Source organism: Crocodylus siamensis, chromosome 6 (genome assembly GCF_052110815.1).
Source record: "Crocodylus siamensis isolate JL-2025a chromosome 6, ASM5211081v1, whole genome shotgun sequence".
NCBI classification, from domain to species: Eukaryota; Metazoa; Chordata; order Crocodylia; family Crocodylidae; genus Crocodylus; species Crocodylus siamensis.
In genome coordinates, this window is record NC_143400.1 from 93,379,045 (window position 1) to 93,391,871 (window position 12,827).

Consider the following 12,827-nt stretch of genomic DNA (forward strand, 5'->3'; position numbering starts at 1 on the left):
TTCTCGCCCCATTTTCTGTTCCCCGTGCACTCCCCCCTGCTGCCAGAAAATCAGCACGAAGGCGTGAGAGCTGCATGGGGTTTACTCGCATGCCTTGTCACCCTGAGCTTGCACGGACGCCTGCTGTGCCCTGTCCTCTCCCCAGCTGGGAAGAGGACCCGGGAAATTACAGGCCAGTTAGTCTTACCTCAATCCCGGGTAAGCTCTTTGAAAAAATTATCCTGGCACACATCCAGGAGGGCCTTGCGGGGGAATGCATGCTCAGGGGCAACCAACATGGGTTCATCAGTGGCAGGTCTTGTCAGACCAACCTGGTGGCCTTTTACGATCAGGTCACCAAATCATTAGACGCAGGGGTTGCTGTGGATGTAGTCTTTCTGGACTTCCGGAAGGCTTTCGACACTGTCTCTCACCCTGTCCTCATCAAAAAGCTGGGAGACTGTGGTGTCGATGCCCACACGGTCAAATGGGTCGCCAACTGGTTGGAGGGCCGCACCCAGAGGGTGGTAGTGGATGGGTTCTTCTCGACCCGGAAGGACGTGGGCAGTGGGGTCCGCAGGGCTCGGTCCTCGGGCCCGCACTGTTCAACATCTTCATCAGTGACTTGGATGAGGGGGTAGAAAGCACCCTGTTCAAGTTTGCTGATGACACTAAGATGTGGGGGGATGTGGGTGCACTAGAAGGGTGCAATAGGCTACAAGCTGACCTTGACAGGTTGCAACGGTGGGCGGATGAGAATAGGATGGGGTTTAACACTGATAAGTGCAAGGTGTTGCACATGGGGAGGAAGAACCGGCACCACACTTACAGGTTGGGGAACTCCCCTCTTGCCAGCACGGAGACGGAAAAGGATCTTGGAGTCGTCATTGACTCCACGATGAACATGGGCCGGCAGTGTGGGGAGGCAGTCAGGAAGGCCAACCGTACCCTGTCATGCATCCACAGATGCATCTCGAGCAGGTCCAGGGAGGTGATCCTCCCCCTCTATGCGGCACTGGTCAGGCCGCAGCTGGAGTACTGCGTCCAGTTCTGGGCGCCACACTTCAAGAGGGACGTGGACGATATGGAAAGAGTCCAGAGGAGGCCACTTGTATGATCAGGGGTCAGCAGGGCAGGCCTTATGAGGAGAGGCTACGGGACCTGAACCTGTTTAGCCTCCACAAGAGAAGGTTAAGGGGGGACCTTGTGGCCTGCTACAAACTGGTCAGGGGGGATCAGCAGGTATTGGGGGAGTCCCTGTTCCCCCGTGCGCTGCCAGGAGTGACCAGGAATAACGGTCACAAGCTGGCGGAGGGTAGGTTTAGATTAGATATTAGGAGGCGCTACTTCACAGTCAGGGCAGCTAGGGCCTGGAACCGGCTTCCAGGGGAAGTGGTGCAGGCTCCTAGCCTGGGGATTTTTAAAAGGAAGTTAGATGAGCACCTTGCCGGGGTCATCTGACCCCGGTGCTCTTTCCTGCCAAGGCAGGGGGTCGGACTAGATGATCTACCTAGGTCCCTTCCGACTCTAGCTACTATGAAACTATGAAACTAGCCCGTCCCCCCAGACATGGGCATTCAGTGGTGCGTCAGGCTCCTCGCCCAGCAGCCCTACCACCCGCCACGAGGCCCTTCGGTTCAATGTCCTTTGCTCATGCATGGGGGAGCCAGGGATGGCAGCAGCAAACCCGATGTGGACCAGAAGCCCTGGGGTGACAACAGCTCAACCAGGGGCTTCCTGCCTGGGAGGGAGGGAGGGTTTGGCCTCCCGCAGCCAGCGCGAGTCCCAGCAGCATCTGTCCTGGGATCACTTCGGCAGGTATTTCTTGGGGTCACCCGGGAAGGGCTGTGCAGGGGCCTGGTTGAAATGGGCCATCAGGAAGATGCCGATGGTGCTGCACGCGAAGAGGGAAGCCATGACCAGGAAGCAGACGCGGTCGATCACCCTCCCCACCAGGATCCACTCTTCGTTCTCCTGCAGCAAAAGGTACCGGAGAAGGTCCAGGTCCAGGTCTGCTGTGGGCAAATGCTCCCCCTGGCCCTGGGCATCCTGGATGGGGACCTTGCTTAACCTGAAAGCCCCCACAGCTCTCTGCCAGCCCAAGGACCCCAACTCAACCCCCTGAAGCCTTTCAGGCCCATACATACATCCCCACAAATGCTGTCGCACCCCTCTTCTCCTCTCCAGACTGAGCCCCTGCCCTCCATGTGCTTTGCTCTCCAACCGTTTCCGGAGTCACAGCTGTGTCTGCATGAGCACATCCTATGCTGGACAGCCCGGGCTGCCTTTCCCCATGCCCCAGACTGGGAAGGCAGCACCGAGGCTGCTCTCATCTGCTCACAAGCACTCGGACTCTGGGTGGGGGCAGGAGTGCCTGGGCTGGGCTTGGGGACGCCTTGGCCGAGACGTCTGTAAGCAGACCCCATGAGACTCCTGTCCCCTTCCGCTGCCAGGGCCCCTTCCCTGCTTCTCTCCCTCCCCCTCCCGCTCGTCTGGACTCTGATGCATGCAGAGCCCCGCTGGGCTCCCCCGACAGGTCCCCTCAGCCCGCAGGAGCTTCCCCTTCCTGGGGACAGACTCACGCTGTCAAACTCGTTCTGCTCCTGGATGGTCTTGGCGATGTGGTTGCAGGCATCCACGCAGGCCCGGATCTCGGGACCGGCCTGCACCAGGCTGCTGCAGAGGTCCTGGGTGCAGCCACTCTCCAGCCCGCTCCCTGGAGACGAGGAAGAGGAGGAGAGGCGGCAGCTCCAGGAGGCATGGGAAAGCCTCAGCCTAATGTGGCTGGCCCTTAGCAAAGTGATGGTTGGGGGCTGAGCTGGGCATTGCCCTGAGGTCCAGATGGGCCCAGCCCTGACCCACGGGGCTCGGTGCCAACGGGGCCCCACCGCGACATCCCTGCTGGGAACCCCCCGCCATCCTGGACTGGGATCCTCTCGCATGCGGAGAAGTGTCAATCCAATCTGGAAGCGCGTGCCTGGAGCTGCCCAATTACACGTCGTAAGAAAGGGGGGAACCACGGACGTGAACTGGGGCCTGAATCTTGTTTGGCATCCACGGTTCTCCGGCTCCTGCATGGTGACACTGGGATGGGGAGGGGGAAGACCCCTTCCCCCGATGTGGGGATGGCTGTGGATGTGACCAGGGACCGTGGGGCTGGGGACAGGCCTGTAAGCCCTGGACTCTGCACCTTCCCCGAGCAGGTCCTGCCTGGGCGGCTGCAAGGAGCCCCTCGCTGCTGCTGGGACAGGATCCTGTGCTTTGGATGGGGCTCGTATGACCTAGGCGCCTGCCCCAGGCTTGCTCACCGATCTTCTCCAGAACGGCCTTCATCAGCCCGTCCCTCTCCTTCTGCTTCTCGAAGAGGAGCTCGGTCCGGGCCTTCCACAGCACGTACTCGTCCGCCTTCACGATCAGCCCCAGCGAGCTCCGGCGCCGCGTCACGGGGGGGGCACCCCCCGCCTCATCCCGCCTCATGTGCATCCGCAGGAGCCGCGGCAGCTGCCGCAGGAAGAGCTGGGGGCGCAGCGGGGACCAGCAGCGTCACCCCGTGCCAAGCCTGGGGCGATGGGCCAGGCCTGGGGCTCCCGCTGGTGCTCATGAGAGCAGGATCAGGCCCATGATGTAACCTCCCCCAGCACTTCCACCCAGCTGCACCCCCGGAGAGAGGGCGAGTGCCACTTGGGGGTGCAGAGTGTCTTGGTTTCCACGTGCTTTACGAAGTGGTGGTATTTCCACAGTAAATGCACCACAGCCCCATCCCGAAGGTGAATGCACCACCGCTGCCAGGCAAGGGTGTCCCACTCTGCCCTGCCCCTCCTACCTGGCGGACCTTCGTGGACATGGAGTGAGTGTTGGGGGTCCTCAGAGAGACATTGAGCACGATGACTGCATTGGCCACAATGATGACCGTCACCACCATGAGAAACGTCAAGTACCTGGGAATGGCGTGGGGACACCTTGGGAGCTGGGCCCCAGACCCCCTGGCTTGCAGCAGCTGTCTCAGCCCAGGAGGCAAGAGAGCAGCGGGGGCCAAGTGGGACGGAGAGGCTGCGCATCTACCCCTTCTTTGAGCCAGAAAGACGCAGAAGGATTAGGAGCTGCCTGACCAGGGAGCCCCTGGCCTCTAAGACTCCCTTGCCTTCCTGCCATGCCTGACACGAGGGTGACGGGCCCCCAGCCCATCCTCAATCCCCCCACGCTGTGGCCAGCCCTTCCCCTGGGAGCAGGACTGCGCTATCTGCCAGCCATCAGCCTTCGGGGTGCTGTTCCTTCTGCCCCCTTTGTTACGGCCAGCAGCCTGGGCTGGAGCGAGGGGAGCCTGGCAGCGTGGCCAGCTGTCCCATGGCTCGGGTCTAGGGGAGGAGGCACTTACTTCCCAATGAGTGGCACTGCCTGGGAGGTCTCGGGGACTTTCTGAGCGATCAGGAAGAGGAAGACGGTCTGGGCCAGGAGGACGTTGATGGAGACGGTGCACTTCTGCCCACCCGCTGCCAGGACGTGGAGAGTGACGCATGACATGAAGTCCCAGGGCACCTGGACAGGGCCTAGCTCTGCCTAGGCATGCCCTGGACACCGACGGGCCTGGGACGGGCAGTGGGAGGCCATGCAGAGAGATCCCACCAAGCCCTAGGGACTGACACGGCAGCCGGGAGGTGCCTGCTCCCACGGCACTGGCTTCGATGTCCCCAAGCCCGTGTGACGGGGAAGTGACGGGGCAGTGGGCCGCGGTGCCAGTCTCCCAGCGGTGGCTGTCCCCCACTTCCCTCCCTCTGCCCAGCCACACGGCCTGCCCCCTTCACGCCTATGGCACACGCGGTCCCACAGCGTTACCCTTGGCGGGCAGAAAGTAGACGAGCACGGCCACGAAGGAGATGAGCACGCAGGGCACGATGACATTGATGATGTAGAAGAGCGGCTTGCGCTGGATGATGAGGTAGAAGACGACTTGCTGGTAGCCCACGTCATCGGGGGTGAAGCGCCCCGCGTTCACCAGCTTCTTGGCCGGCCGGTGCTTGATCACCCACTCCCCGTTCTCTGTTGGGAGGGGAGGCCGTGAGAACGGAGACCGCCCGCAGCGTGGGGGAGCTCTCGTGGGGCTCTGCCCCCCACACCCTCCCTTGTCTAAGGAGTCACGGTTGCTTTCCTCCGGATGGGGTCACCGGGGAGCCCCCTTTAGGCATCGGCACAGGTGTTGGGTCAGAGCCTGGTCCTGGCCCCAGCCGGGGGTCCTGCCCAGGCACAACCTAGTGAGTGCCAAGGATCAGCTGAGCACGTCTTGCCCTTCGCTGTGTGGTGCCCCCAGGGGAACAGACCCTGGGAAGAGCTCCGTAAAGACCAGGGCAGCCAGAACACCCTGGGCGAGGGTCTTGGCCCTGGCGAGGGGGCTTCAAACTAGGAGACGTCCCATGGAGGCAGACGGGGACCTGCCGCTCTCCCCGCAACACGCAGGAGCGTGCAGCCTCTGGCACGTGCAGCCTTGGGCACGTTTGGAGCGGTCGTCTCGGGCAAGCCCGGCATCCCAGGGCTCGAGCCTGCAAGGTGTCGGGCATCCCCCCCGCCCACCCCCACTACATCCTGCTGGAGGGGTGAGCCGAGCGTGACGCCTTATTAAGTCTCGTTGTTTCCCTGTCGACTGCGGGAGCGATGGATTTTCCCCGTCTTGAGCTCGGGCTCGGCCTGGTAATGAAAAAATAAATCTGGCGGCCCGAGAAGCGTTTTGTTCCTTCAATATGCAATTAAAATGTGATGGAAAACGTCATCGCCTGCCCGTGACAGCTGCATTCCCCCAATCCATCAGCGCCCGGTAACTGTTTGCTTTAGGAGCAATTTAAAGGCAGGGAGACCGAAAACGAGGGCTAGAAAAACAAATCTCGCCTCTCGCTGCTTGACAAATGCCTTGAATGCCCGTGGAACGGCGAGAACCGCTAATAACTCGGGCGGGCGGGCGCGCGGGGGGGTACCTGCAGCTGGGGGGGGGCAGGCCCATGAGCCATGTTCACGGGGGCCCAGTGAGCCTGGAAACCCAGGCAGCCCCAACCATGCACGTCCAAGCTCCAGCACCTGGGACAGGGCTGCCCCCCCCGCACTGGGGGCTGTAGTTGGGGGCAGAGCTGAACGCAGGAGTTAGGAGGCCTCTGCGTGCATAAATACCCTGGCGTTGTCTGCCTGCGGGACCCCCTACAGCTTTTTTGGCCTGGGGGCCCTGGCTTCTTCAATCTCAGGATGGAGCTGCTTCTGGGGGTCCTGGTTTAGTGGGGGGGGCTGCTGTCTGGACAAGGTCTGGACCAGCTCGGTGCTGCCTCTACCCTGGGCACCGCACTTAACCTGGGGGCTGGAGCATGGCAGGGACGCGGCTCATGTCCAAGACTGGCTTGCTTCCTCAGGGGGAGTGCCAGAGCCGCGGTTTCCCCGGGGAGGGCATGAGACCCATGCGTGACATGAAGGCTGCCCCATTCCAGGTCCCCGTCCCTACCCACGAAGTACTGGTGCTGCTCAGAGCTGCGAGCCTCGATGGGAGTGGATGGGAGCAAGGCAGGGCGTTTCGGGGCTGCCGGTCCCCATCCGAGCCCGTCCTGCCTCAGCTTGAAGCCACTTGGCTTAAAACCGACTTGGCCTGCCCCCGCGGGTCTGGCTGGCCGGGCTGCATGGGCGTCAGATGGACGCTTGGGCCAGGCTGGGTGTCTGGGACCAGGGGGTGGGGGTGGCACCTGTGAAGGCCTCGGTATCAATCGTGATCCACTCGAGGGTCTTCCCACCTTCAACCGTCAGCAGCAGGTTGATCTCCTTGGCGCTGTAGGTCTGGGACCTGTGTGGGGTGCGGGGAGCGGGCAGGGCATTAGCAGCGCAGGCGGGCAGGGCAGAGCTGTGCTGCAGGTCTGCCAGGCCCCGGGCAGCAGCACCTGAGCAGCTTCATCTCCACCGTGGGCTTGGGGGAGGGCAGGGCCCCCCAGGGGGTCCGCCTCCCCGTGCCTGGCCCAGCTCCGGGGTGCGCTGTCAAGCAGAGGGAGCCGACTGTGCTGGCTCTTGATGGGATCTCCCTCCCACCAACTGTGGGTGGGGTGCCGGCAGGCTGGGGGGGCCTTTGTCACTGGCCCCAGGATGTACCACCCGGGTCAGCCGCCCATCTGAGAATGAGGGCTTGCTGGGAAGAGCAGGCAAACGGCAAAGCCTCTCTGGGCCCATCCTGCTGCACAGATGCCTCGCCTCGCCCCCCCTGCCTTGGCAGCGCACCCCCCCAGTGCTCTGACTGTCTCTGAGACGGGGAGCTGAGCAGCCGGGGGTACCTGTGCCTGCTGCGCTAACGCTGTAGCGTCCTGCCGGCAGAGCACTGCCAGCTCGGGGGTGGGCAGTCGTGCCCCTTAACCCGTGCTGCTGTGCCAGCAACCCTCGGGGCTGGGTGTGTTCGGGCCGCCCCGTGTCTGCACCAGGGGCTCTGCGGCCCAGCATCTGTGATGGCAGCGTCTCCCTGATGTAGACACGGTCCTGCAACTTCTTGGGCTTGGTCACGTCTGATCCCGGCTCAGAGGCCTCCAGGGCTCGCGCAAGGTGACGGCCACTGACAGCTAACGGGGAGGTGGGGAGGGCAGGTCAAACAGCCCCGCAGGCTGCTCCGTGTTGCATCTCGAGGGGGCGTGAAGCCGGGTGCACCTTGCCCTGTCCCTCTGGGTCCAAGGTGCAGCGTTCCCCCCCACCCGCTGCACTCACTGAAACACCAGGGAGCAGTTCTGCCAGTCGAAGGGGAAGTAGGTGACGAAGATGGAGCAGGAGCTGCGGTAGATGGCGGGCGGCAGCCACTGGATGCTGCCGTCGGGCCCTAGCAGCACGTTGGTGTAGAGTGTGATCTCGAACGTCCCGTCGATGCTGCAGGGCAGGGCTGGGGTCAGACCGGGCTGTCCCTCCCTGCCTGCAGCTCCCCCAGCACTGCCCCAGGACCTCACAGCAGCCCTCGGGGGGCCAGTGGTCCTCCAGATGTGCCCACATCTGGCCACTGGCTAGGTCCCCCCAGCCCTGGGCACCCCCAGCTGTGATGGGATGGGGGTGGGTGTCCCACACCCTTGCTCCCTGCCAGAGTGAACTGGCCCCGCTCCTGGGAGGGATTCTGCTGCCTCCCATCACTTGCAACTCATTGGAGATGGGACTGAGCTACCCGCCCTGCCCCACATCACCCCCGCCCCCTGTGCTGCCTGGCATCGCTGCCAGCCTGAGCCCTGCGGGCACCCACTTGTTCTCCAGGACAATGTCCGGCAGCCACACCATGGTGGAGGGCACCCGCAGGAGGCTGATGTTGTCGTATTTCTCCTTGTCCCACTGCAGCCGGTAATCACGCCATTGCTGGAAGCGGGGCGGTAGAGTCAGCCAGTGTCCACCCTCTGGTACCTGGTGCCTTGCCTCGGGGGGAAGACCCCCAGGCACCGATGTGCGCCCTGCCTGGTAGCTGGGCTGCACCAGGACTGCTCTAGGATGTGCACTAGGGAAGAGGGCAGGCGGCTGCAGGGATGGGCCCAGTAGCCTGAGCTGCCCTCTGTGCTGGGCTGTGCCGTGCCTGGTGGTCCGAGAGCCCACGGGGCACCAGCGCCAGGCCGTGCGGGCCTCTGCCTCCAGGCCAGGGTGAAGCGGGGGGGGGCGGTGCCCTGGTGGCCGTGCCTGTAGCCTGGCTGGCCTGGCTCGGGTGCGGGGGGCCTTACCATCTCGATCCAGATGTTGGTGGTGAGCATCTCCTCCCGCTCCTTCTGGAACCCGGGGAAAAGCCAAAGGAAGACGGTGGGATTGCGGCCACGTTGCCTCCCTGCCCCGCTCCCCCCAACCATGGCCGTGCCTGCACGGGGGCCCAGGGCAATGCCGCCCCTCCCATGGGGGTCCAGCACAGATCCCTGTTCTCCCCAATCCCTGGGTCTTCCACACTGACGGTCCATCTAGGACAGGGGTCCTAGATGGCGTCCCAGGGTCCCAGCCCCTACCGGTCACTGCAGGCCTAGCCAGGCCAGTGCCTGAAACGGCAACCGGGGCAACTGCTTCCCTTGCACCTGCCCTGCCCTGCTCCCAGCCTGCCCAGTGTGGGAGCTGCCAGGTTTGCCAGGTATTGTCACCACAGGCAGCTGGGAGAGAGCATCCCATAGCCCGTGCCACAGGCTGCTGGCCTGGCAGGGAGCCCCGTCCTGGGGCAGGGGCAGGGGGAAGGGCCAGGCGCTGGCCGTCCCTGCTCAAGGCCCGGGGCCTTTGCAGGTGCCCTGCCTTGGCTTGCAGCTGGCATCAATGTCCGTGGCCTCTGGCATCTCTGCTCCTAGGCGGTGCTGCCAGGAGGGGCAAAGCCTGTGGCTTCTGAACCCCCTCCTGCCTGGTGCTGCCGTGGACACCCCGGTGCGGTGGGAAGGGGCGGGGTGGCTCCGCGTACCAGGGAGATGAGGTTGGTGAGCGTGAGCTTGAGGCTGACGTCGATGATGTCCTCCTCCCGCCGGGCCGGGCGCAGGTTCCGGTTGTAGTCGGCCATCAGGTCATTGAGCAGCTGTTCCTCCTGGTTCCTGCCCAGGACACCTGAGAAGGGGGCGGCATGGGCCTGAGTGGGGTGGCTTGTCCCTGCGCCTGCTGGAGAGGGTTGGGCAGCCCGCTATGGCACCTACCCGCACTTTGCTGTCTGGACGGTGCCACCTCCCAGCCCTGGGCAGAGGCCTGGGTATGCCCAGAGCAGGGGCAGCCGGGACCACCACGGCCCCAGCACCCGTTGCACCTGGCCCCTTCCACAGGGCTCAGCCACGAGGCCCCACCTGGCCTTGCCCATGCCCCGGCCTCCTAGGGCAGGTTAACAGGCGGTCGCGCTGAGCTTTGTGCCGCGGGATCTGCCTCCCCACCCCAAATAGGCTGAGACCCTGCACGCTCGCTGCACACAGGGGCACCGTTGGATTGGGACCTGATTTCAGCCCTCGAGCAGGACTTGAACCAGCAACAAAAGAGTCTCACGTGCAGGCTGAGGTTGCCCAAGCCCGAAGATAAAAACCTACTCCTGCTGCTGGCTTAGGGAAGCCTGTGTTTTGGTGTGTTGCAGCAGGGGACGACCCTCATGGCTGGCGATGCACAGGGTAGAGGGAGGGGAGCCATTAGCCATCCCCCAGCACTCCCCTGCAGCCCCAGGCTGGGCTGCCTGCCCCCTCCCCTGGGGCAGCCTTTTACTTAGCTCCTGCCAAACAGCCTAGTGGGGGCCCAAGAGCCAGCCTGGCACCTCTCACCCAGAACTGCACCCCCCTGGCAGCACCAGTTGTCCCCTCGTGGATGATTTTGGTTTTATTTCCCCTCATTTTAAATAATCATCACGCAGCAGCTGCCCAACAGGCTCCACACGGCACCCCACAGGCTGTACAAGCTGCCGGAGAGGCCCCACGTGCCCACATGGCTTTAATTAGCAAAACTGTCGCTGCTCACTGGGAAGTGCGAAGTGTGTTAGACCAGACAGCAGGAGGCTGGCAGAGCTCAGCCTGTGCCCTTGTGTGAGTGTGAGTGTGCGTGTATGTGTGTGAGTGAGAGACAGAGCAAGCACACAGTGTGTGTGTATGAGCTCAACTTGTGTATATGTGCGTGTACGTGCATGTGCGTGCATGTGTGCGAGCTCATGGGGAAAGTGTGCATGTGGGTATGTATGTAAACACATGTCATGGCAGGTGTGTGCATGTCTGAGTATGAAATCATGGTGTGTGTGTGTGATCTCAGAGGGCGCGTGCATGAGTGTGTGTGTGAGATCACAGGGTGTGTGTGTGTGTATGCTAGCTCACAGGGTGTGTGTGTGTAAGTGTGAGCTCATGGGGGGTGCATGTGTATGTATGCATGTGTGTGAGCTCACAGGGTGCATGTGCACGGGTGTGTGTGAGCTCAGCATTTGTATCTATATATGCATATGCATACATGTATGTACGTGCATGCATGTGTGAGCTCACTGTGTGTGTGGCGTGTGTGCTTCCTGCTCAGAGCCCCTGCTAACAGACAGGCTCAGCAGCTGGCCCCTGGTTACAACAGCGCCTTGGCAATGATTGTGCCGTGGTCTCGGGCTCTTGCACGCTGCAAGCAGAACGAGGAGAGCAGTCCCAGCTCACTGGCCAGGCTGGTGTGGTGTGCTAGACGGTGTGCTACCTCCGGTAGGGTTAAACGCATGGCCACCCCTGCACGCCAGGCCCAGAGCTGCTCTCTGGGCTGTGCCTGTAGCTCCAGCCTGGTCGGCTGTGCTGGGGGCTGCACTTATCTATGGGAACAAGCGAGGGATGGTGAGCCCGTGGTGGGCTCTGCTGCACCCCTGGGGCTGGAGAGGGGGCAGGTTGCAGGGAAGGCACTGTGGTACCCTCCAGCCAGAAGGGCTGCGGAGCCCCGAGAAGGAATGGGGGCAGAGGAGCTGGCCCTGTGTCACAGCCAAGGGGTGCCTGCCCTGCCCTGTCTGATTGCCCAGCTCATGCCGCCCAGCCAGGGCTGCCCCTTGCCCCCAGCCCCCCTCCGCCCCTGCCAGCTGGGCAGCGCCTACCTGTGAGGGAGCCCAGGGCCACGAGCAGAGCCACGCAGCGCATGGTGCAGCAGCCTGTGTCCCGGGACAGTGGCTGGTGTGCACTCAGGAGGTTTATTTTGGGCTGGCTCGTGCCCCGCCTCCCCGGCACAATGCCCAGCTGTCCAGCCACGGCATTGTCAGCTGTTCTCCTCCCGGGGGCCAAGCGTCTCTCAAATGACAATGTGGGGTGGGGTCATGGGCCAGGGACAGGGCCAGGCCCGGCTGGGGCAGGGGAGATGTCCCTTCCAGACATGTCCTGCCACAGCACCCGAGAGAGGCTGGCGAAGTGCCCACAGCAGGGACGAGAGACAGGCTGCCCCTGTCTGAGCCTGCTGCGCCCCCAGCATCCCAGCAATGCCTGCCTCCCCCTGGACGTGGGCTCTTGTGCCAGGGCCTCCCCAGCTTGTGCTGTGCCTGGAGGGCTCCCGGGCCCCTGGGTCCTGGCTGTGATGGCCAGAGCCACCGGTCAGCAAAGACTGGAGAGCCAAGGGGCCGGCAGGGCTGCTGGGAGAGCCCGGAGGATGCCAGCAGGGCCCTCGCTCAGTCGTGGGGAGCAGCAGCTTCCTGGGCTTGGCTATTGGAGGGGCGCTTTTCGGGGTGACTTGTGCGCGCGCGCGCGTGTGTGTGTTGTGCTGCCTCAGACCTGTGGGCTCCCCACCCTGACAACCAAACTGGGGGTCCTGCCCCCACCCCCCAAGTAAATCCAGGCAGAGGCAGGGCTCAGCCCTATGACTGAGAGGGCCGCATGGCTTCGGGGGGTTGCCCAGCCCAGCCTGCCCCACGCGTACGGGCTGGTGCCCCGTTTCTGATCTGCCAGGATGCCAGGTGGCGCTTTCAGCAGCTACGGGGTCAACGCCTCGTGTGCACACCTGGGGGCTGGGGCGGAGGCCGGGGGCAGAGCCCCCGGAGCCTGAGGCGGGGCGGGCAGGACCCCTCCATCCCTGGCTGCGCCGGGGGCCGAGGGAAGCGCAGCCGCCTGCCTGCGGTTTGCAAACCGGCTCGAGCAGCATCAGCTGTCCGTGAAACGGGACCCTGTGCTTCCTGTCTGGCCTTGCTCCCCTGTTGGCTGTAGCCCCCCTTAAAAATATCCCCTGGCCCAGCCCCTCCCTGCGGCCTTCCCTGGTGGGGCCCTAGGCTGGGCTGGGCTGACAGCAGGGCTCTGGGGCCTTAGCGATGCAGCCTGGGGCCCAGGCTGGCTTTGGCTGGCAGGGCAGGGGTCCGTGAGGCGGTGGGGCCCAGGCGGTGTCCGGCACTGGGGGGCGCGGGGTCCGTCCTGGAAGGCGGCAGGGGTGAGGTGGCTTGGGCAGGGAGGGCTTGGAGCCCGGGC

At 63.7% G+C, this 12,827-nt stretch overlaps 1 protein-coding gene across 3 annotated transcripts; it reads right to left on the reverse strand.

Moving 5' to 3' along the window:
• Window positions 1-64: 64 nt before the first annotated feature.
• Window positions 65-11,571, reverse strand: CHRNG (cholinergic receptor nicotinic gamma subunit). 3 transcript variants are annotated; one of them, XM_090053649.1, is made up of 12 exons: window positions 11,480-11,571; window positions 9,374-9,513; window positions 8,667-8,711; window positions 8,204-8,313; window positions 7,687-7,842; window positions 6,690-6,787; window positions 4,813-5,016; window positions 4,355-4,469; window positions 3,803-3,917; window positions 3,288-3,495; window positions 2,562-2,695; window positions 65-1,953 (listed from the first exon to the last, which is right to left on the reverse strand). In XM_090053649.1, exons 1-12 carry the CDS (start codon window positions 11,520-11,522, stop codon window positions 1,786-1,788), a joined length of 1,536 nt encoding a protein of 511 aa, XP_089909775.1. In that variant the 5' UTR covers window positions 11,523-11,571; the 3' UTR covers window positions 65-1,785. The 3 variants fall into 3 exon arrangements, with proteins under 3 accessions (XP_089909775.1, XP_089909774.1, XP_089909773.1); XM_090053648.1 differs by lacking the exons at window positions 65-1,953; window positions 2,562-2,695 and having other exon boundaries at window positions 2,831-3,495; window positions 8,667-8,708; XM_090053647.1 differs by lacking the exons at window positions 65-1,953; window positions 2,562-2,695 and having other exon boundaries at window positions 2,831-3,495.
• Between the last annotated feature and the right edge of the window lie 1,256 nt (window positions 11,572-12,827).

Bases quoted from the DNA above. Each gene is read 5' to 3' on its own strand.
- CHRNG (XM_090053647.1), bottom strand. From the start codon at position 11,522: ATGCGCTGCGTGGCTCTGCTCGTGGCCCTGGGCTCCCTCACAG. The intron at 6,788-7,686 runs GTGAGTGCAGCG...CACCCCACACAG, and splicing joins AACTGCTCCCTGGTGTTTCA to GTCCCAGACCTACAGCGCCA. The intron at 3,496-3,802 runs GTAGGAGGGGCA...CTGCGCCCCCAG, and splicing joins TGTCCACGAAGGTCCGCCAG to CTCTTCCTGCGGCAGCTGCC.